The sequence below is a fragment of the Channa argus genome, chromosome 14 (genome assembly GCF_033026475.1).
Source record: "Channa argus isolate prfri chromosome 14, Channa argus male v1.0, whole genome shotgun sequence".
Lineage (NCBI taxonomy): Eukaryota > Metazoa > Chordata > Actinopteri > Anabantiformes > Channidae > Channa > Channa argus.
This window is the reverse complement of record NC_090210.1, coordinates 13,190,008-13,211,360: the sequence shown is the minus strand read 5'-3', so window position 1 is coordinate 13,211,360 and position 21,353 is coordinate 13,190,008. Positions and strand designations below refer to the sequence as shown.

General features: G+C 38.3%; 1 protein-coding gene across 6 annotated transcripts in view; it reads left to right on the top strand.

The window, feature by feature from the left end:
- astn1 (astrotactin 1) overlaps positions 1-21,353 on the top strand; it is a 391,153-nt gene that overhangs the window by 109,342 nt on the left and 260,458 nt on the right. For 2 of the 6 annotated variants that reach the window (XM_067474372.1, XM_067474377.1), the window contains exons 6-9: positions 3,266-3,415; positions 5,072-5,221; positions 8,034-8,201; positions 20,776-20,860. In XM_067474372.1, the coding sequence (XP_067330473.1) occupies positions 3,266-3,415; positions 5,072-5,221; positions 8,034-8,201; positions 20,776-20,860 (553 nt within the window). Of the gene's footprint in view, positions 1-3,265; positions 3,416-5,068; positions 5,222-8,033; positions 8,202-20,775; positions 20,861-21,353 lie in introns of all 6 variants that reach the window. The other 4 variants (XM_067474374.1, XM_067474373.1, XM_067474376.1 and 1 more) reach the window with 4 other exon arrangements.

The following is a 21,353-nucleotide window of genomic DNA, read 5'->3' as shown; positions in this document are numbered from 1 at the left end:
CAGTTGTGAAGTCAAGGTAACATCGTTGCTGTCAGAGAGTGATGGCTGCCAATAATATTTACACTAAGCATTAATATCTAGAGCTCATATTCTTGTAAAAACTAACATTGTGAAAAAGTGATGAGGCTGCTGTCACCAAAATGTCCTTCTCAGTTTTCCACCTTGACAATGTTGCCAAATGTGTTTTTATTCCGGCTTTGTTCCTGAGCGATCTTCTCTAGTTTATTCAAACACTGTGTCTGGGTTTAGGATTTTTAAAGCTCTTGTCACTGAGCAATGTTAGCATGAATTTTATTTTGACTGTCATGTATCCTGCTGACGCAGCAAATCTTTGCAGCTTTGATGGACCCCAACACACACGCAAGACACAGACTTTGTGATTTGCAATCCACTAACACTTGTAGGATGAGCTTCAATACATGCCCTCTAAATATAGCTAATGCCTCCTCTAAAACACACCCAGCTTAAATGCATTATATTGTATTATAAGAGCAAATTGTTTATCCAAGAGATTTGCACTCTCTCTCTATATATATATCAATCCTCCCCCTAAGATCATAATGGAATATTTTCAATGACAGACAAAGACATCCAAAATGGATAATCATTAAAGAGTGTGAATGGGATTATTTCTTTAAAGAAAACTGTTATCACATTTTTAGCATTTATGTTTTTTATTTTTGCCTGTGTAATCTTCAACATAAAACGAAGTTATTAACAAAGACATTGAAAAGCCAGAGTCATGTTGGTACTGTCCAGGCAAGCACTATATCCAATAGTGTTGTGTGTGATTAGCTGTATTTAATCTTTTTTTTCATCCCATTTCATTCCATCTATAGTTTTCTAAATGCTCAATGTTTGTAGTAACATACTACAAACCAAGTAACATAATACAGCGTACTATAAGTAAGTATTCTGTCCTCGCTGCTTCTAGTGTGACAGATAGCTAACAGGTTCCTTCAGGAAACACCCAGCATGTAGTTTTTGAGTTTAGAACTTTACTAAAGAAAGCACTGTGAAACTGCAATACAAAATAAATGTGTTACAAATTTTTTCATTTTTGCATACACACAAAGTCATTAAAAGATAGAATTTGGACTGGTTACAAGTCAAAATGTATAACAGAAGTGAACTTAGCATTATTAGCAGTTAACGTTAACCGAAAGGCTGTGAACCAGTGGTTTTCATTGAGTCTGACTTCATAGGATGTGTCGACAGTACCTCTCTGCAAGTTTTTAAGCATATTTCTAGTAAGAAAAACAAAGTTACATACTATACCTGTAATTTGAGATATCATATTAAACAGCAGGAGCTTCAGTGATTGACTGAAAACACAGTTTCTCAGTGGAAGAGCATTGGCTTGGGATGCAAAATGGGAGGGTTGCGGCAGGAAGGGCATCTTGTGTAAAACTCATTTCAGAACAGGTTCCACTGTGGCGTCCCCTGAAGGGACAGGCCAAAAGCCGTTGATCTATTGAATATATAATGAGTATATCATCAAAACAAGCTTAACCTCTGATACATAGCCTAATTACTCAATAAATACATAATACATATTGCTAGATATTCTAAACATAAAATATATAACAAAACATGAATAAAAGTCAACTATATATTATATGTATATATGTATACTATTATACAACAGTGAGGCTGAATAACACTAGCACAGTCTTGAAAGAGTTACAACAACAAAAAAAGTCGCCATAAGACACTAACAAATGCCATGTACAGCAACTTTAAGCCTCAAAAAAGTACAGCATTAAAATATTTCTGTCTGTGCATGTCAAAGACGGCTGGCAAGATTTGTTATAGTCATTACAAATAAATATAGAGCGTTTAATTTTACATCTCATGACATGAAGGTCATATGTTTCCATGGGCAACCTCACAGACAGTAAGAACATTATAGCACACTGTTGTGTTACTGATCTGAAACAACAACACAATTTTAGGGCAATATGAACTGAATGTGAATTAGGTAGCAGTCATAGATTTATATTTAATCTCAGATGAAAAGAAGCAGCAAGTACGTTTCCTAGAAATCTCAGCCGATTGTTTTTAAAGTTGTTATTTCATGCAGGGTTCTGTTTGAAATTGGTAGCAGTAACTTTGACCTTCGACATGTATTAAAGTAAAAATGCATAAAAAGGGCGAAAACAGCTTGACAATGTAGCTGCTAATATGCTTGGACTCTCAGTTACTAACAGGACCAGTTGATGCACTTAATTAATGCAATGCAAGAAGTGGATAGATTTGGTCTATTCACTGCATTTTTAAAACTGCATTTTATAGAGACGTTGGCAGAAAGGGAGCATCTAAGAGAGGAGCATGCAGCTACTGTATCATATAGCACATTATAGTTTTTAAATTAATAATACTTTACTAAAAGCACAGTCCATATTTGCTCTGACTTTGCAGTAACAGGGATTATTCTCAAATAAATAATTTTTGTTTGGTAAAAAACTGTTGGCCATTTACTTCGGTGCTTTTCCACAAGTACCAAAGCCCCACAATATAGCACTTGATCATTACAAAATAATTTTGAGCAATAACTTCGACTTCAACTATCACTTCAAATGTAAAATGGTCCTGTAATCTAAAGTGAAGTTTTTAAATTTGTACTTCGAGGAACATTTCCAGTACTGCTTCCGTACACAATAATTGTTTTTCTAGCTTATCTTGTAAAAGGAGTGAGGTTTTAAATTTGCTCAACTCACACCTCTGTCAGTATATCAGCTCTCTTCAGTTGTGGAGAGCTAAGGTCAATGTAAAAGACAAACATTTGAGGGTTTTAAGGAACAACTTAATGTATTACCAGCAACACTAATAAAGTACTACATCTGCGAGTAGAGTTTAGTTGAGTCGGTACCATGCTGTGTGAAAATGCTATCAGTCCATTCAAAGAACTGTATTAATGCACTCTTGTGGATCAAAGTCTAAATCTAAAGTTGTCTGCAATGTTAAACCAGCAGGCTTAAGATAAAAGTTGTTTTCGAACCTTTCTTTAATGCAAGACACCATTAACTTTCTGCAGGGTTTCCTTTCCCATTAGCCTACATTTCAATTATTGATTGAAGAAAAAGCTTATGCTCTGATCTGTAGCCACACTGATTCTAGCAGCGGTTTCATCTACCATTCAGGCTGCCCTTTCCCTGCCATCTCTGTGATGCCAACTTGATGATATAATTCCCCCCACCACTGGTCCAGAACTTTTTTTTTTTTTTTTTCATTAGAGGTTTATTTTTGTGTGTGAATCCAACAGCGGGTTCAACTTTCTTGAACCCAGATGGGGACTCTGGGACGGAGGCAGACAGTGAGCCTCAGCTGGCCTTTTACACCGACCCAAACCGCAGTCGTCGCCGGAGTCGAGGTATGAGAAATGGTAACGCCAACAGCGCGTGGGGCTCAGGGGGTAAGGAGGACTCATACACCTACAGACAGTTTATTCCGCCGTCTGATGGCATTGCCATCAACACGACGCATGACACCTAACCTTTACAGTGCACATAGCAGATGGATGGCTCCATTGTTGTGTGTGTGTGTGTGTGTGTGTGTGTGTGTGTGTGTGCTCGTAACTTTGACTCTTAAGGAAAACACATCGTTTTTGTACATGCCGTGTTGTGTGTGTGTGTACATACTGCATAGGTATGTGTAGAGTGGTTGTGTGCATGTAAATCTGATCTCAGTGCATCTGCATACAATCTTGTTGACTGAAATGAAACAAGATGATGAGATCTGAGGTTTTCGGTGTGGAGTATTTTCATAGTGACAGCACCTTCAAACACGAAAATCACCATATTTTGAAATAATTTTGCACACAAATATTATTTCTAAGGAGGATCCTGTGCAAGCGCCGCCGACGTGAAGTGGGGCAGCACGCTTTATCTGTCAGCATGCCATGTCCTTGCAGCTTTGATGTACAGTAATGGGGTGTGGATGAGAGACAAAGCAAAAAAGAAAAAAGATACAATGCCCTCAAAATAATAGCTGCTGTCAGAAGGCGTTACGAGGCTTTATAATGCCTCCAAGCCAATTATTCCTCCGTTATGTGCGCAGGTGTCACAAACACGGCAAAGCTTTCAGATGTGTAGCCAACACCTTTAATTAGAGCAAGGTTTAAGAATAGAATAAAGTGGCTGCAACTGCCTGGGCAGTGTTGTTTAGATCCAGAGGAAAGGATGATTCATTACACATGACAAAAGTATTTCTTCAAGTCAGAGGAATCATGACAGAGCGATGACAGTATTATAATAATCTAATTTTTCATAGAATAGCCACAGAATATAATTTCTGTAATGTTATAAACGTCTGAAAATATAAACTGTGTACAAAGAGGTGAAATCATGCCCTACATTCAGTTTTCTCAGCGAGTTTTAAATAAACTAGCTTTATACATAATACGATAGGTCAGCTTTCTACTCTGGCTTTTGTTTAAAGGATCGCCTTGGGCGGCTTTTGAATGAGAAAGTTCTGCCGCAGTAATTTAAAAGTGACAATCTAGAGTTACGCTGTTAGGGAAAACATACCCACTTTAAACAAAGTGGCTGTATTCAAGGTCACTTTGTGATTTTGCGTGTGTGCATGTATGCATGCCCCTTGTGGCTATTGGGGGTGGGGGGGGTCACATTTAATACTTTTCTGTGTTTCACTCTGCAATAAATGAGATAAGGGAAGCGTTCCCACTCTAGCAGGCTGGGAGAGCAGAGGAAAGGTGGCAAAACAACCTCTAAATCATATTCTTTAGGCCCAGGTCACTTTTTTTCCTTCTACATCCCAGCGTGGATGTTAATACCCTTCAAAGGTAAACCTTATTTCTGTACCAGTGAGCCATGCCGGGTCTAAAACTCCCAAAGGCTTGCAGAGTTTTTTGATTCAACTGTCCTTTTCATGTCCGCAAAACCATTTTTTGGCTTGTTTGTAAAATGACTCCCTGTGTTGGCAGTCCGTGTGTGTGCGGCTGTGTACATACGTATATTTTTATGTTGTGAATGGGTTGTGGGGGAACAAGAGGCGGTCACTGCTTAACATATCTCCATCGTTGTGTTTCCTTTGTGATTGTTCCCAGCAGCAGGTTCCCCGCGAAGCCCCATCTGTAAGACCACCCTGACTCTGATCAGTGTCATCAGCTGCGTGATCGGCCTGGTTTACTCCTCTCACCTCTCCTGCAGCCTCTCAGTCCGGGTAATCCTACATGTGCCGGAGCACCTAATCGCTGACGGTAAGGCTTAACACTAGTCTCCTCTTTCCCTTGTGGGAGTTCCCAGCCTCGGGGCGGAGAACTGACATTTTTCCTTACCTTCTCTGGGGAGTTCAGCTTCCTATATCTCTCAAACCCAGTGTGTGTTTTGCGGTTGAGCATTTTTATTTTGCTCTCTTTGAGACAAAGGTAAATGCCAGGTCGACCACCCTCTCTGCAGGTACCGCATGTGAGACCACACAACAGATGTGCCCTCAAAGCATCACAGCACACTGAGGCCAGGTCACAGTGACTACCCCCTCCATCACTCTTCACCTTGTACTTTCCGATGTGTTGAACCACCTCACTAATGAATTTCAATGTAGCACCTGCAGAAGAAAAAAGCACCGGAGGGGCCAAGCACTGACTCCTGCTGGCTCATTGGCATTTTTCAGCTGTCACAGGAGTGAGCTGGCAGTCCAGATATATTATAGACTGTGACTGGGTTCACTCATCTATCATCTGGAGGTCTGATTTGATTCGGAGTGCTGCAGCTTTCCGGTGGTACACGCTGGCCTGCCATGGAGATATTAAAATTCCAGGGAGGCATCCAGGGAGGGAACTTTGAAAGGAGAGATGAAAGATAGCGAATTTGCCTGTTGAATTACAAAACTGGGATTGATTTAGAATGTTTCCATAAATGTCTCCACAATCTCATCAGACTTGATTTGATGTCATGGTGAATCAGATGGAAATCTGGATTCTACCACTGGGAAAAAAATCTATTAATGCCAACAGCTGCGTGTGTGTCCGCCCTCAAATACTGCGAAGCACAGAAATGTAGAGTCACACCTTTCTCTTTGCCTTTCAAATCATCCTTACACAGGATAACTATATCTGCTGCTATTCAAGATGCATAACAAAGGATGGGACAAACTTTTATGTATGACTTCGACATAGTCTAGAATAGAAGTGTTGCCAAGTTTATTATCTCAGATTGGATTTTGGGGGAATAGGTTTTCTACTACCATCTGTGTCTGCTCTGAGACATATCCCAATTACATCTCAAACTATCTCTAGGGGCATCCCTAGAGAGTGGTCTGAGGCACATATTGTGCCTACACCAATAGCAGCTGAGGACCTACGTCACATGTCATTCCTAGTCTTAGTCCAAGACTTGTACTTGTACTATTTCGTTTCTGCAGAAAATTGGAAATTTTATTCACGTAGTGTCTCATGCAATTTGAAGAATGGTGAAAATGCAAACTCTGTGGATGGTAGGCAATGTGTAAAGTATGTATGTAGTCATTATCAAAAATCACATAACCTGAGGGGAGTCGAGGGATCATCAGAGTTATTACGATTCATCCTGAGGGTGCCGTCAATGTTTGTAGCAAATTTGCATCCAGCAGTTGTTGAAACATTTATAAATATTTGGATTATAGTGATAATTCCCACCATCCAGTAATTAACATCACTTGTCTGCAATCTTGCAATCAGTTTTTTCTAGCCTATTTTCTTTTAGAAAAGCAGACACTCTGCTGCCTGGCCTTTGTTTTGGGTAATTTAAAGTCAGTTTTTATTTCTGTATTTTTCTTTCTCTTGTCAGTTTCAAGTTAATTTAGAGAAAATAGTAGGTTCTTCTTTTGTTCTTTTGTTTTTGTTCTCATTTTTGTTTCAAGTTAAGTTTGGTTTCTAATTTGTTTTTCTGAAGAAATTTTTTATGTTAGAATAAATTTCATGACGAAAATTCAGAAATCTTGCATACCCACACTCAAGACATCATATAGACCATAAAATGGTATAAAAATAGAAGCAAAAGTTTTATCTTTGCGGTTTTACAGCCATTTTCAGAGTGTGTTCTAGTTTTAAAGGGATCATCATAGGCAACATCACTAACTAGGGCACTGTAAGCTGTCCAAGGAGTCATTAAATATGCTGAGGTTAGCAAATGCCCAGTGCATTCAATGCATCAAATGGACAGGGCTCGGTCAGTGAATGTTGCTTCAGATTCAGAGATCCTCAGTGGATGGCTGCCAGTTTTAGGAATAAGGTAACCAGGGCCTTGTCTGCTGTGGTTTGGAAGGTTATCAAATACAGTATTCTTTTTTTTTTAATAACATCTACTAGGCAACTTCAATGCGACAAAAAAAACATTCAGAAATCAATAGAATTAAAGAAAAAAATGATGCACCTTTCAACAACAAAGCAATTAAAACTCAAATAAACAACTTTAAAATAGAAAAGAAACAGTTACATTAGACACATTATAACACATTATCCTCTGAGACACATATTGGCTAAAAATAATGTTTAGCAGCATTTATTTGCAAGCCGTAAATGAATGGTAAGTGAAGAAAGTCAGACCCCATCTTGTTGCTATATTTGTATGCCACTATTAATACATGTGAAGATTCTAGCAGAAAAGTTTCTTTTGTGTGAAGGGGTCTGTTGAGTTGAAGAGAAAACACACTTTAAAAGTCTGCTATAGGCAAAACTAGAATAGGTTCTTTATGGTTTTAACCTTTTACTGTATTTTGAATGATTTCTAATACTTTTGACTGTTTACTTTAGAGCAATACAATTTTTTGTTTAGTGTCTTTAACTCAGCTGAAGATGTTTTAGTTGCATGGTCAAAAATATATATTTATAGAGTCATTGTCCTTTTTTTTTTTTTTTTTCCACCCTTCCCTCCACTTGGCATGTATTTATTTACCTTTCACTTCTTTGGTTCCTTTTAATTCCTCCTTCTCTTCCAATTCCTCTTTATATGGATTTCTCCTTCCTTCCCTCTGCATCATCATTCCTTCTTTCCTATGTCTTCTAATCCCCCGCTCCTTCTGTCCTCCTCCAGGATCAAGGTTCATTTTGCTACATGGGAGCCAGTTGGATGCATCAGATTGGCTGAACCCAGCCCAGATCTTGTTGTACCACCAGCAGAATGCCAGCGGACCCTGGGTCAGTGAGCTGTGCGGACGACGCCTCCTGGACCCATGTGAGCACCAGTGTGACCAAGAGACGGGTAAGCTGAGAGCACCACGAAAACCAGGGGTTTAGTGGAAGATGTAGGCATGCAGCATATACTGACATCTAGGTGGGGGCACTTGCCAAGAATTCATGGGCATGTATTTCGGAGAACTGGACACAGTGTTCCAACATAACCATTAATGTTGTCAGATTCATAGAAATAATTCAGCCATAAAAATACCCCCACATATTTTGAATACTTGCATGCTTTGGGGCTCTTACAGCATGCCGTCCACCACTGAGCCAGATCAACTGTTGACTCCTTGCAAACAATTTGGAAGTTTGTGTTAAAGGTTTGCAAGCATTCGAATCCTGAATGTAGCAACCAGTAGAAACCGTAGGATGTTATCATATGATACTATGTTTAAGGTCTCCACTGTCATGCTTATCATACTAAATGTGGAGTTACAAATGTGTTACATTTAGGCCCAGTGTGATAAGGACTCAGAGTTGGCACCTGAATAGCATGATAGCAATACATTTGGCTTAATTATACTACTAATATTATGCCCTGTGAACCTCCTAACATTGTATTGTATGTTATTATCACTGAATTATCATTACTGGTTCATAAACGGGTTGGTGGTGCTAGGTTGAACCCACAGTATACCCACCTACAAAAACCATCACATTACTGATAGAAACCTCATTAATTATGGACAGTTAGGCATAACATTAGGGAACTTGGCCTACTTTCAGTCTGAAGTGCTCTTAATAAAATGATTACAGGATGATGTGTATAATTTTAACAGGCATATCAGGTAAAGAAAATGTATTTGCAGTCAGTGGTGTTGTGCATGAAAGTTTTTCGAGAGTGCACAGTTTCATATTCTCATGCCACATTTAGTTGCAGCATAGACTCTACTGTTGCATCTACAGATTCCTGCATACTACATTCAATTGTTTGGATAATATGTTGCCCTATAGAATCCAAATCTTAAAAATACAGCATTTAATTGCTGGAATGTTACTTTACGAGTTATTGTTTCTTTCTGTTACGAAGGCAAATTCATTTATTTATTTTTTTATTCAATATGTATCCAAAGCTCCCAAATTATGAAACATCACTATGGGGATCGTCAGGCCTATGTAAACCTTTAAAGGACAAAATAAAACAAAGGCACTGGGTACAATGTTCCTGCTGTTCCCTCTGTCTCTGCTTGTTTGTCTCCTGCAGTTAATAAACTGATAACAATATAAGCCATTACCAAAAATCCGACTGATGATGATGACACTGGGGTGTGCAATGTGGACACACAAAAATATCTGTAAATATATATTTATACTTGTATTTACCTTTTTTGTTTTATGTAGATTTGAGTTGATCTGTTCTTATGTAAAGGCCTAAGCCTTTTGCTATATGCTCTATATACACGGCATCAGCTGCTTGGTTTTGAGAATGTTTGGCTGTTTGTCGTGTAAAAATGAATAAATAAAATAATAAACTGCACAGAAAGTAATGGTGTTAAACTATCTCTTATCACTGAAAAGTAAGTAAGAACTTAGCTGAGCTCCTGTGGCTCCACCTGAGTCTCCTTTTGTCTCCACTCCACTACCTTCACGTTCCATTTTACAGGACATTCAGAAACAAACTTGTCATGTAAGTTCATCTCTGGCTGCATCTCCACGCTAACTGAAGCTACTTTGGCTTTCTTCTCTCAGTTAACAGCAGAATAGCTGGACAATCACTATTTCAATTAACCACTCATGCTGAAGTCACCTTAAACAGAAAAACAATGATGCTCTTGGTAATTAAAACATTTCTTGAAGTCATCAAAACTTTAGGTTGTGAGCAGTGATTGGTTATTCATACCAATTGTTTAATGTTACAGCAACCCAGCTCAATACTGGCATCTGCCCTGCTGAGCACCTCTTCACTGCTACTGCACAATTTGCTGTCCAGCTGGAAGGAACCAAGTAGAGTTGTGTCTGCATGCATTAGTTTGCCTTAAATACCATTATAAACATACAAGACGTTTTTGGGCTTCCAAATAATATTATTAAAAAATAGAATTTAACAGTTTTCAAATACAGGCATTTAGAAAGCTTGAATGGGCACAACTCCTGTTTGTAGTGACAGCTTTGGGATCTGCCTCATGGGATCAAGATGAAATAGTAAAAAACTATGTAATATCTGGAAAATGTTACTATTAATTGGCAGGTCACAAGTGGATGTTTTCACTTAAGAATGTGATGTAACATTCAAATGCAGAGCGAGTCCAGGGACATCTCCATGCAATAAATTCTTAATCCAGGTTGTGACGTGTCAAGAAATTAAACATCAAGTATCCAAAAATTAAACTCCATTTCTGGTGGCACATCTTTGCTGTGCCATTTGTGATTAACAGCTGAATGTGCTGTTATTTGACAGTGACAGTATTAGAGACAGGGAATCAGGACACAGAGAAAGTATTATCCCGTGCATCAAAGGCCCAAGCAATGGCTCAAGCAAGAGATGTTTTTGTTGCGTTGCAGGTGCCTTAGCCATTTGACTACCAGGCATCGCCAATACTGCAGTTTAAACACAAAGCTGTGGAAAAGTTTGAGTCAAGATTTCAAACTGATCAAGCAATTTCTGATATGGAGCCAATTGAGTTGGCTTGTAAACTTGTAGGAGGCAGTGAGACATTTTGGGTATTTGTAACTGCGGAGCCTCAGTTCTGAGACATGTCTCCACATCTTGTATTGTTTATCACTGTGTGAGCTCCTCACTGGTGGCTCTGATTGTTTACAGGCATGACTGTGACTATGCCCACAGGGGCTGCAGAGCCTGAAATGAAAATATCCCCTCCAGCACTTGACCTGGTTTTCTCCAGGGAAGCTGTGTGGAGCCGATCAATTGTTTAGCATGTCTTCATTGTCGATGTACTCTTGGTAGCAGCAGGAAGACTATAATCAACACTTTATCAATTATTCTTTTAAACCACATTTTAAGAAAGAAGCCTACAAACATCAAACTAAGTGAAAATGAAAAGTAAGGCATTTGTGGGAAAGTATTTTTGATTTAGCAAAAGTAAACAAGTAAATTACCAAAATGCGATGCTGCTTGTCAGAGCTCCATCATCTAACCACCTGGTGTTATTAATCAATGTAAATTGAAATGTACCTACTAATAGTTGAGTGAAGTAATCAGCATAATCTTTGGCAGCAGACACCTTTTACGGGCATGTATAGTAAATTCACTGCGCTGGGCAGTAGTGATAGTAGGCTGAACAGTGGAGCTTCAAAGCGTGTGCCGTTACTGGCGGCAGCAGAAAGTGTCTTAGAATGTGAGGTCATCTAAGGCTACTGCTTTAGGAAATGTATCAAAGTTGGCAGGATGTTTGAGGTATAAAGGGGGGCAGTGGAATTGCAAAGTTTGTGTGTTTGCAGTATGAAAGAGCACCGCAAAATTACATTGGAAAGTTTAAAGCTGCTTTGTAATGCCTGGGACATGAAGGGAGAACAGGGATCACAATATGAGTGAAGGACAGGAGGAAAACAAATGGAGTCTGGCATCTTCAAATATCTGTAGTTAATGGATGCTACAGTTACTGTATGTTAGCATAACCTTTTGTTAAAATCTATTTAATAGTTATTTAGCTGAGTGAGTGAGTGAGTGAGAATGTGGTGTGTATTAAAGTCACTAAAACAGTGTGAGGAGTTATGGTCTGAATGCAGATTAACCATGGGTTGTGGTTTTATGGTAATTAGCCATGTTAAGATAAAGACAGTACTGTAAACTGTGTTGTCTCATTTTTTTGTAAATTTGCGGTGATGCTCCCTCCTGTTTTAAAAGTGTCTTTTGAAAGGCTTTGACAAAAAGTACAAAATTAAAATGTTATGTTCAAGCTCCTTTAATTCAGTACAGTACAGCTCATATAGCTTTATATAACAGCTTATTGTGCTGAACACAGGATGGTGGATGGGAGTATCCGGGCAGAGCTGAAATGATCACTTTTCTGCACATTCATGACTATAACAAGTGTTTTGATAATTTACTCTTATAGACCATTAATTTGAGGATTGAGGATTCTGTGTTGTGCCTTTGGGTTTATGTTTGCGAGGCAAACTTGTAAGAAAATTTTATTTGTTATTTCTGATTTTGGTTAAATGATTATTCATTCGAATTTTCTTAAAATTTCTCTCTTCTGTTTTTTGCTACCTTTGTGCATCCAGCATAGATCTTTTAGTACTAGCGGCCAGTTTGTCTGCTCAGTCTTTTCCCAATTATGGCACGTGGCAGTGGCTCAGTTGGCAAGGTGGCCGCCTACTGTCCATAGGGTGGGATGTTCGCACCCTGCTCCTCCTGACCACATGCCGAAGTGTCCCTAGGCAAGACATTAAATCCCCAACAGCCCATCCTCATCCCCAGCTGTGCAGTGCCGGTACCAAGCCCGGTAGAAATTGGGGAGGGTTGCATCAGAAAGGCCATCTGGTGTAAAAACTGCCAAATCAACATGCGGACAAATGATCTGCTGAGGTGACCCTGAACTCACGGGATAAGGCGAAATCAAACTTATATTAAATAAAATAAATATTAATCACACTGAATATTAATCACAATGAATGATAAAATTCTACTAAGGGTTTTTTCAAACATACCTTATTCAGTCTGGTTCAGTTTTTATAGCAGTCACAGTCAGGTGGGGACCAAATCAATTGCGCCTTGACCCTCTGGAGCAATTTGTTCGAAGTGACAATATGAGAGATGATTTGACCTCAATATGGCCCAAAAAAGCAGATTTTTGCTAAAAGGCTCGATAATAGCTCACCTCCTATAGCAAGTATCAGTTGTGCATTTGTTGCATGTTGCAAAGGAATTTGCAGAAATACTTAGAATAGGTGCACAATGGGATCACCTACCTTTGTTTACTTTCTCGTTCTCACCACAGCTCAATGTAACTAATGAGCCTAATGAATATTAGTTTCACGTGACTGGAATTTGTCTATGTGTGAATGGAAAGCAGGCCGAAAAAGGACCTGTTCTGAATTTAAAGGTAAAAAGCCTTTAAAGTGTTGTATCCTCTGCTTGAGGCCATGCAGAGCAGCCACCTACTGGTTTGTACAGGAGCCTTTATGAGGCTGATATACTGTCAAATGAAATATTGTAATACATTTTGCTGTCCACTTGGAGTTAATAGGCCGGAATGTTGAGAATACATTTGCTCTCCCTGCACTTTCAACAAGACAAAGTAAAGTACCAACAGTCAGCAGACTGTCTAGCCACCCAAATATTGATTTAACACAAACTTGAATCATTGTTAACCCATCTTTTTATGTTATTGATCCTTATTAAATTTATACACTGAAAATCAGTAAGTTGAAAATTCGGTCTCTCTTTTAAAAAAAAATCTATTTCAATCTTCTCTTTTCTTGCATTATATATAGTTTGTTTTGTTTTGCTCAACATTGTTTGACACCAATAAGCTACAGATGGTGGATGAATAATGGGTTGGAGTGATAGATGTAGGTGTGGCGGCATGCCTGAAATGGCATTAATGATAAATTATACTGTCGCTATGTTGGGGAAAAAGCAGCATATCAATAAGTGACTGATGGCACATTAAATGCATCATTCTTTGTGACCCAAAAACTGCAAATTGGAAGAGCAGAGTGAAAAGCAAATTTTACACAATACTGTATAGTGTTGTGCTCTTTCATTGGATCTGGGCTCTCTGGGATCACATGACTCCTAATTGCTTATGAGTTATATATCTGCACTTGATCTAAAATTGTTCGCTAAGGCTGTCAGCTGAATACTTAGGCATTAATGTTAAATGCAGCAGGGATTTTGAAAGCGGTGCCTTGACTGTAATGGGATGACTGATGCATGATGCATACTGGGTTAAAACTCAAATCATAAGTACACTATGTATGGAAAATCTATTTCATACATTTCCATTTCATTAGTTGTAAGTACAGTAGACCTGTATGAACATATGGTCAAATAAACAACATAAAACATACGTAGAAGCCATAATTAGTATGAAGAAAAAACTGAGTACTAATTGAGTACACACAAATTTTGAGTAAGGCCATTGTACAGTATGTGCCTGTACCATCCCATCCTTTACACATGCCACTGTACACCATGCTTTATTTAGGCTCTGGACCATATACAATTTCTAAAGGAACAGTGTATCCATAAAACAGATTTGCAGGACATTTTGTCATTTAACAAGCTCTTTAGGACTCTCTCTGCCAGTGAATGTATTTTGATCTTTCATGCTTCCAAATTTACTTTAAAGAAAGTGTAAGCCCGTGAAACAGACCGAAAAATAAACCTGAAATCACAAAAGGTGAAAAATGAACACAAACAATAGATCAATAATTGACCCAGGAGAGCAAACATACAGACAAAAATGACTAAAAGATTTGTAGCTCACCATCTTAGTCAGATAGGTACTATGAGTGGAGTAGAACAGCACAATGTTTTCTTGCTGAATTGTAGAGAAATAAAAGTAATGAATGTACATGTTCTTGAGTAAATGGATTTAGTTGCCTGATTCCTCAATTGGAGCTTGCACTGACAAAAACCTCTTGTAAATGTGTAAAGCTCAAGTAAATACTCAGTTTCTGCATTTTTAAACATTTTTGGCAAATCTCCATAAGGGAATGTCACACCTGACATTAATAGCATTAAATATTGTGATACTGAAGAAAATGTGTCGATAAACATCAAACCTTTACTTAATAACGACACAGGCCCGAATCTGGATCCAAATAACACATTTGCATCTGATTATTATTTGATTACATTCACAGTGAACATGGGACAAAAAAGGAAAGAATGAATCCTTCTGCTTTGCCCTGTTTTCCTTGGAATTTTCTGGCAGTGCATCACTCAAATTAGGAGTGCAGTGAGTAATCTCACTCTTAAAGTGGAGGAAGTGTCTTCCTTGTTTTGCATCCATTATTCAGCTGCCTAACTCTCCCCTGGGCGATACAGTGAGTTCTGAGACCTTTAAATGAATCAAAAAGTGGGGCCACTGTGTCTTTTGCCTGCCTTTTTTGGAAGCGGTTTTTGGAAAATCACCCACACTTCTAAACCCACAGTTAGCCTACTCCTTAAAATGATATACGGATCAGCAGCAGCACTTGCAGCAAAGTGTCGGTAACTGTATTGTACTTTTCATATGATGCATTCATAATGAAATCGATGTGCTTATGTGTGCACATGAGAGGAAGGAGTGAAAGTGTGTGTGTCTGTGTGTGTGGGGGGGGCTGCAAGGAGATTGCAGGGGTGCTATAGATAGCTTAAATCCAATCCTCTTTTCTGCTGGAGGAGATACTGATGAAAACTGAGATGAGCTGCAACAATATCTGAGCTGTTCCTGCAAGACATGGGACGGGGGAGCTGGTGGATGTTTTAACGAGCAAGTGTGTGTGTGGATATCTCCACTTCCTGCAGATCCCCTAACCTGGACACTTTGAGTCCTGAGGTTTTCATGTTGTTTTCCTCACTTTCTTTCCTGCTGTTTGTCTACTGTGTGTGTGTGTGCGTGCGTGCACGTGTGTGGAGGTGGGGGAGACCTTTTCGAAATATAAACGGACACATTGTGCCTCTGGAGACACAGGCTCCCTCATCATAACACACAGGCTTGATTAATGTGACTGCATAATGGAGAGACGTGTGGATATCTGCTTGATGAGCAGAATATTTTTGTGCACAAGCGACAACAGTAAACATGAAGAAAATCAAAATACCTTCAGTGCGGCTTTCATTGCTGCCCACACTACAGATTATGGGGCTATTAAAAGAAAATCTGTAAATTTTGCTGAGCCTAGTCGTCCTAAATACAGTTCTGCTTTGGGTTTTTTTTTAAAGGTGACAAATAACAGGGTGGAATGTGATGAAAATACAGCGAGAAGCTTAAAAACTGGCTCGGCGCCTGTATATTGAGCAATTAGGGAATGAAACACCTACAGGAGTACGTGTAAAACAAGTTCGAACTGAGCCATAACCTCAGAGTGCAATGAAACGGTAATTAAAGCAAGATGAGCTGTTTAGCATTGTTGAGCAACAACACAACAAATGAAATGTTACACTTCCTGTCATCTCACTGATGCTGAAGCATTGCTTTTTACCTTGTTCTTTCTGGACACGATTTCATCTGTCACTCATCATGGAAAATTGGCTTCCTGGTGGCAAAAATTTCAGCTCTTTCACTGCACATTTCACAAAGCAGCAACGTAGCAATTATGTTCTGAGCTTACAGTATCTGCATGTTGGGAGTGCTGCCAAAGGGAAAGTGTTGGAAGAGCAGCCCAGTGAATAGAATCTGAAAAGGTTGAGCTGCGACTATGGCACATCATTCAGGTGATGGTAAAACAGAGTGGAAAACAGTTGGCATGTGTCAGAGTGATTTCAGTTAGCAGCCTTATGACATGAAACATTGATTTTATTCATCCCGTTGTTAATACAGGCCTTTAAGAGATCTCTCCGAAGGATGCTCCTTATCTGAAAGGGATGGCTCCAAAATCCATTCCTCCATCTGTATTAAATGTTTATCTGAACATTATGAAAGGCTGCAACCTTCCAAACTGGTCACCTTTAATGGATATCCCTCAAAATTTCAGTGTTTCTAGAAACGCTGTCAAAAGATGCTCAAAAAGGGAACTTTATCCTAAAAAAGGAACTTTGGAAGACATCCAGTTGATTCACTAAACTCTGACTGCTTAAGCCCCATTTTAACTTTAGATGAACATTTGAATGTACAGAACAAGGACTGTGGATTTTGGATTTTATTCTTCTATCGAACAAACTGGGATTTCTAAGTGGACTGTATAAACAGGAGGAATGATTGCAACAAAAAAAGACCTATTTCACTGTTCAAATGGGCACCAATCTTTTGTGTTACGACACGACAAATGTGAACCCATCCTCTTAAGGTGTAAAAGTAATTCTTCACAGGTGAGAGTAGATCTTACATGAAGAAATGTTTCACATATTAAATATTATAAATATTTAAATATATAAATATTTACATCCAAGCTGGATATCTGATGCCAGTTATTGTTGATGTTCTTCAGAATCTAATTATTCAAACATGGTCTTCAAATGTACTGCAGGTAATTCTACATTAAAAAAATAACTTGTCAGCAGACAAACTATGTAATGGGAACATAATCCCTGGATGGATTATGTTCCCATCTTTGGAATCAATGAAGTGCTGCATTTATAATGGAAACTGAGTGTAAAAGAAGTGGTGGAAACTTAAGTTTGACTCCTGTGGGTGGTTAGGTTTTGGAAACGTATGTACTTTGGTTAAGGTCTCTAAAGTCTCCTTTCTATTTGACCTCTAACACTCTAAGCATCATTTTTTGTAGACAAACTTGTAAACATCCCTCACAGTTTACAGACTAACTTCCTAACACTGGAATAACATGAAACTGCTAAAAATGAGCAAACGTATAAAGTCAATCCAGTACTGTAATTGATTTCATGCTAAGATTCAGTTTAGTTACATAAGAGCACGACACGTGGAAAGAATAAAAATATGTCAAGATAAGGTGAATGAAATAATAAGGTACATTTTTTTCAAGCTAACTTGTGTAGCAGCACAATGATTTGTTTTGATTTGGCTTCATTCTAACCTGAATGATTCTGTAAAATCTTTTGGTTACAGTTACACTTCTATATGGACTTTCTGACTGATCTAAGCCTTATACCTATTTTAAAAATTTGCTTTCATTTTAGTCCCAATCAGAGGTTGTTGAAACTGCAAACCTAAGGTTGTAGTCTGTAATTTAAGCTCCCTCTGGTATGAAACTTAACATCACTTGAGAAGCTGAACCACTAACACTGTTATATATTCATATGCAGCTGAGCCACTGTCTACGATATGAAATGAGAATATATGAAAATGCCTCAAAACTTAATAATCAATAAAAAACCATGAATGGATATCTCTGATTTGTTAGAACGCCAAGCTTCACTCAAACGAACAAAGGATTTGTGCTGTTTTTATCCTAATCAGCACTGGCACATATTTCTAGTAAAACCTTTTCATTAAAAGTTAAAAACTGTACACTTAGTTTTACAAAATAAATACAGTTTTCCGTGCTTCATTCCCCACTGCTTACTTTTGGACAGGCACTTTAGATAAGTAAGGCTCTCAGATTTATTTTTTGTGCTAAAATAAGGTAAATGGATTGTACTTAACTTGAACCAAACTTATGTGGATTCAGCTAAAGAGCATATAAGCATACTCTTGAATTAGCTTACGGGATCAACATAAAAAACATCATGAGCTGAACATGAGCTGAAAGTGAATATGATTTCCTTTAGCCTGGCATGTGCTGACAGTTGACCTTTTCCATTAACGGTGGTGTATAAAAGGGCTTGTGCCCTTCATTTGCTTCCCATCGTGCATGAGCAGAGTACGTTGTACATGTTACCTCCGAGTAACCCTCTAAACCAAAGGTGAGACACTATCAATCATACTGTGCAAAGTCAATGCCGACGTGTCTCCTGGGAGCTGACAGCAGAACAAAAAGCCAATGCTTCACTGTTTTTTGCTAAAAGGCTTCACTTATCTGGAGGATGACAACGTAAATCCCCACAACACTGTATTGTGATGGTCTTTTTGTTGACGTACTGGTGCATTTCATTTTGGAGTTTCGCATTGTTTAGAATTAGACAAAGAAATATCAGATCATGTCTTTGTATTAATGCCAGGGGGGCCTGAATTCGTCGGTTAGGGATCTTTGGAGCTGATAACAACCCGCCTGACCTGTAGACAGTACAGATGAGCTGTGTTTTATGTGACCCCATTAACAACAACAGGCCCAAAAACATTAACTGAGGCTTATGTCCTAATTTTCAGTTATGGGAAATCACCCACGCATGCTTTGCTATAGTAAATAGTAATAGTCCCAAGTCTCTATTCATTAGACTAACCACTGATCCAGTCACTTTCCATTTAGGCAGAGGATGTTAGTCAGTCATTGAGACCAGTCAGATGACTGAAAAACTGGAATTTTAATAAACTTGAATAGATCAAGGCATTTGGAGCTGTGCAGTTAAGCCCTAGGAACTAAATAGTTAGTACTGCAAACCAAAAAGTTATTTTTGTTAGATAAATTAGAGAGACTACAAATTGAAAAGGGGCCACGTGATTGGGAAGTAATTTTTGGAAACTGCTGTAACTGGCAAGTGAACCAAATGTCATGCTAGGTAGCCCTGAACATTAAATCAGCAGTAAATCAGCAACAGTGACACAACAGTTAAAATGCCAATAAAATATGAATTTGTTTACTGTCAAAGTTGTGCACACAAGTTAAAACATGTTCAGTCCTACTACTTACACATTGTTACGCAAAATGCAAAACATAATGAATCAAAAACTGAAATATAGGTACTGTATCTGTTAGTATAGGGTTTGTGTCTCTCTGGAAATCTCGAGAATAACGTTAAAAGTTTTACTTTGAAAAAATGTTTACATTTTCTAGACAAAACTTGTTTCAAGTGAAAGTTTTTCCTGTTCCTGCTGTTGTTTAAAGCTTTAAGCCCACTAAGGCAAATTTGGAAATCAGGCTATAGAAATCCAATCCCATCGTGTAAGAATCCAATAGCAGTGGAGTGTCTGTAGTGTCGCTGTAATGCCTGTGTGTCAGATGTTTCTAACCGCTTAGTCAGTGTCCTTATTTCCACCCGGTGTTAATGTGGCAAAAGGGAAATCTTTCTAAAATTCATTCTGAAGTACAATTTCACCAAATCCTCAACACAAGGCATTTTATGGAAGCATATATGCTGAAGCTAGAAATCTCAATCTTCACCTTTATTGTCAAAATGTTAGTATGTAAATGTTTTTCTCAACATTTTGACTTCATCCTAGTTGTTGTTGTTGTTTTTTTTTTTAGCTTACACACTACCAGTATCGATGTTAGCTCACTCTGAACATGCCAGTGCTAAACAACTATGATCCAGCAAGACATGTTTCTCTAAAAAGACAATAATGACGTTGTTTTGAGCTACAAGGCCTCCCTCCTCACCCACCGCTGCACTACACCCCAATCATAGCTCGAAGTGGGTGTGAGCACAAGTACTCAGACATTATGTCATTCTCTATTGAACCAGACTGTACGCTGATTGTACTATTGCAATTCAAAGTTATGTATTGTCCTTTTTTTAAGTGTAGGTGACTTTTTTGGGTGTGGTACCAATGTTATTTTCATCCAAAATGTTCCTTTGGTTCAGAAAAAAGTATGATGCAAAATAAGGTTGTCAGTTTCTTAAAAGCAGTCAAACTTGCACTGGCATTATGCTCAGTGGGAAACACCATTACTTTTATTGGTTGCCATGTTTGGAGCAGCTGAAAAGGCTGAAAGAGTCGATTACTGTAAAAGCACTCTTGCTGTAAGTTTTTGTGAGCTTTTGCAAAAATATGAAGCTTAAATAACTTTAAAAAATGCTACATCATTAAAAATAGGAGATGATTAAGAGTGTCTGAAGAGGATAATCTGTGGAATAGCTCTTATGGAAAAAATAAAAGGAAGAGCGTTAACGAAATTCTCCAAGGAATTAAAAAGAGGCTTGACTATAATGAACATATGATTCAATCACTGTTTTTTTCTCTTTGCAGGAGAATGCCTTTGCCTAGACGGCTACATGAAGGACCCAGTCCACAAGCACCTCTGCATCCGCAGTGAGTGGGGGCCCAATCAGGGGTAAGTTATGATAATCACCTCATGAGGGTTTATTATTGTCATTATCAGGTCAAGCAGAAATGTTGGAAACATAATTTGTAGGAGTCCTCCCACATATCGCACAAGGCCATTTAATTGCTTGGACTGATACATCCAAAAGAACAGTGATGTTGCCAAAGCCAAATATTATTTACAAACAGGGAAAACTGCAGGAGCAGATTTTTAAGTAACACATATAATTTAGTAACGAATTAGTAACTGTATTTTCTCCCAGGGATTAGTACTGCCAGCTTTGTTCAGTGAATCTCTGGATTAGCTATAGAGCACATCTCAAAATGCATATCTACAAAAATAATGAAAAAGTTTTTTTTTACTTTAAACAGAGAAATACAATGATGTCATTTCATATCTATATCCAGCCTCTTATCAATTTATTAGCTTCAGAAAATGTGCTTAAAAAATAGAAAATTAAAATAAAAACGATGACTACATTAAACTTAACCAAAAGCCTAAT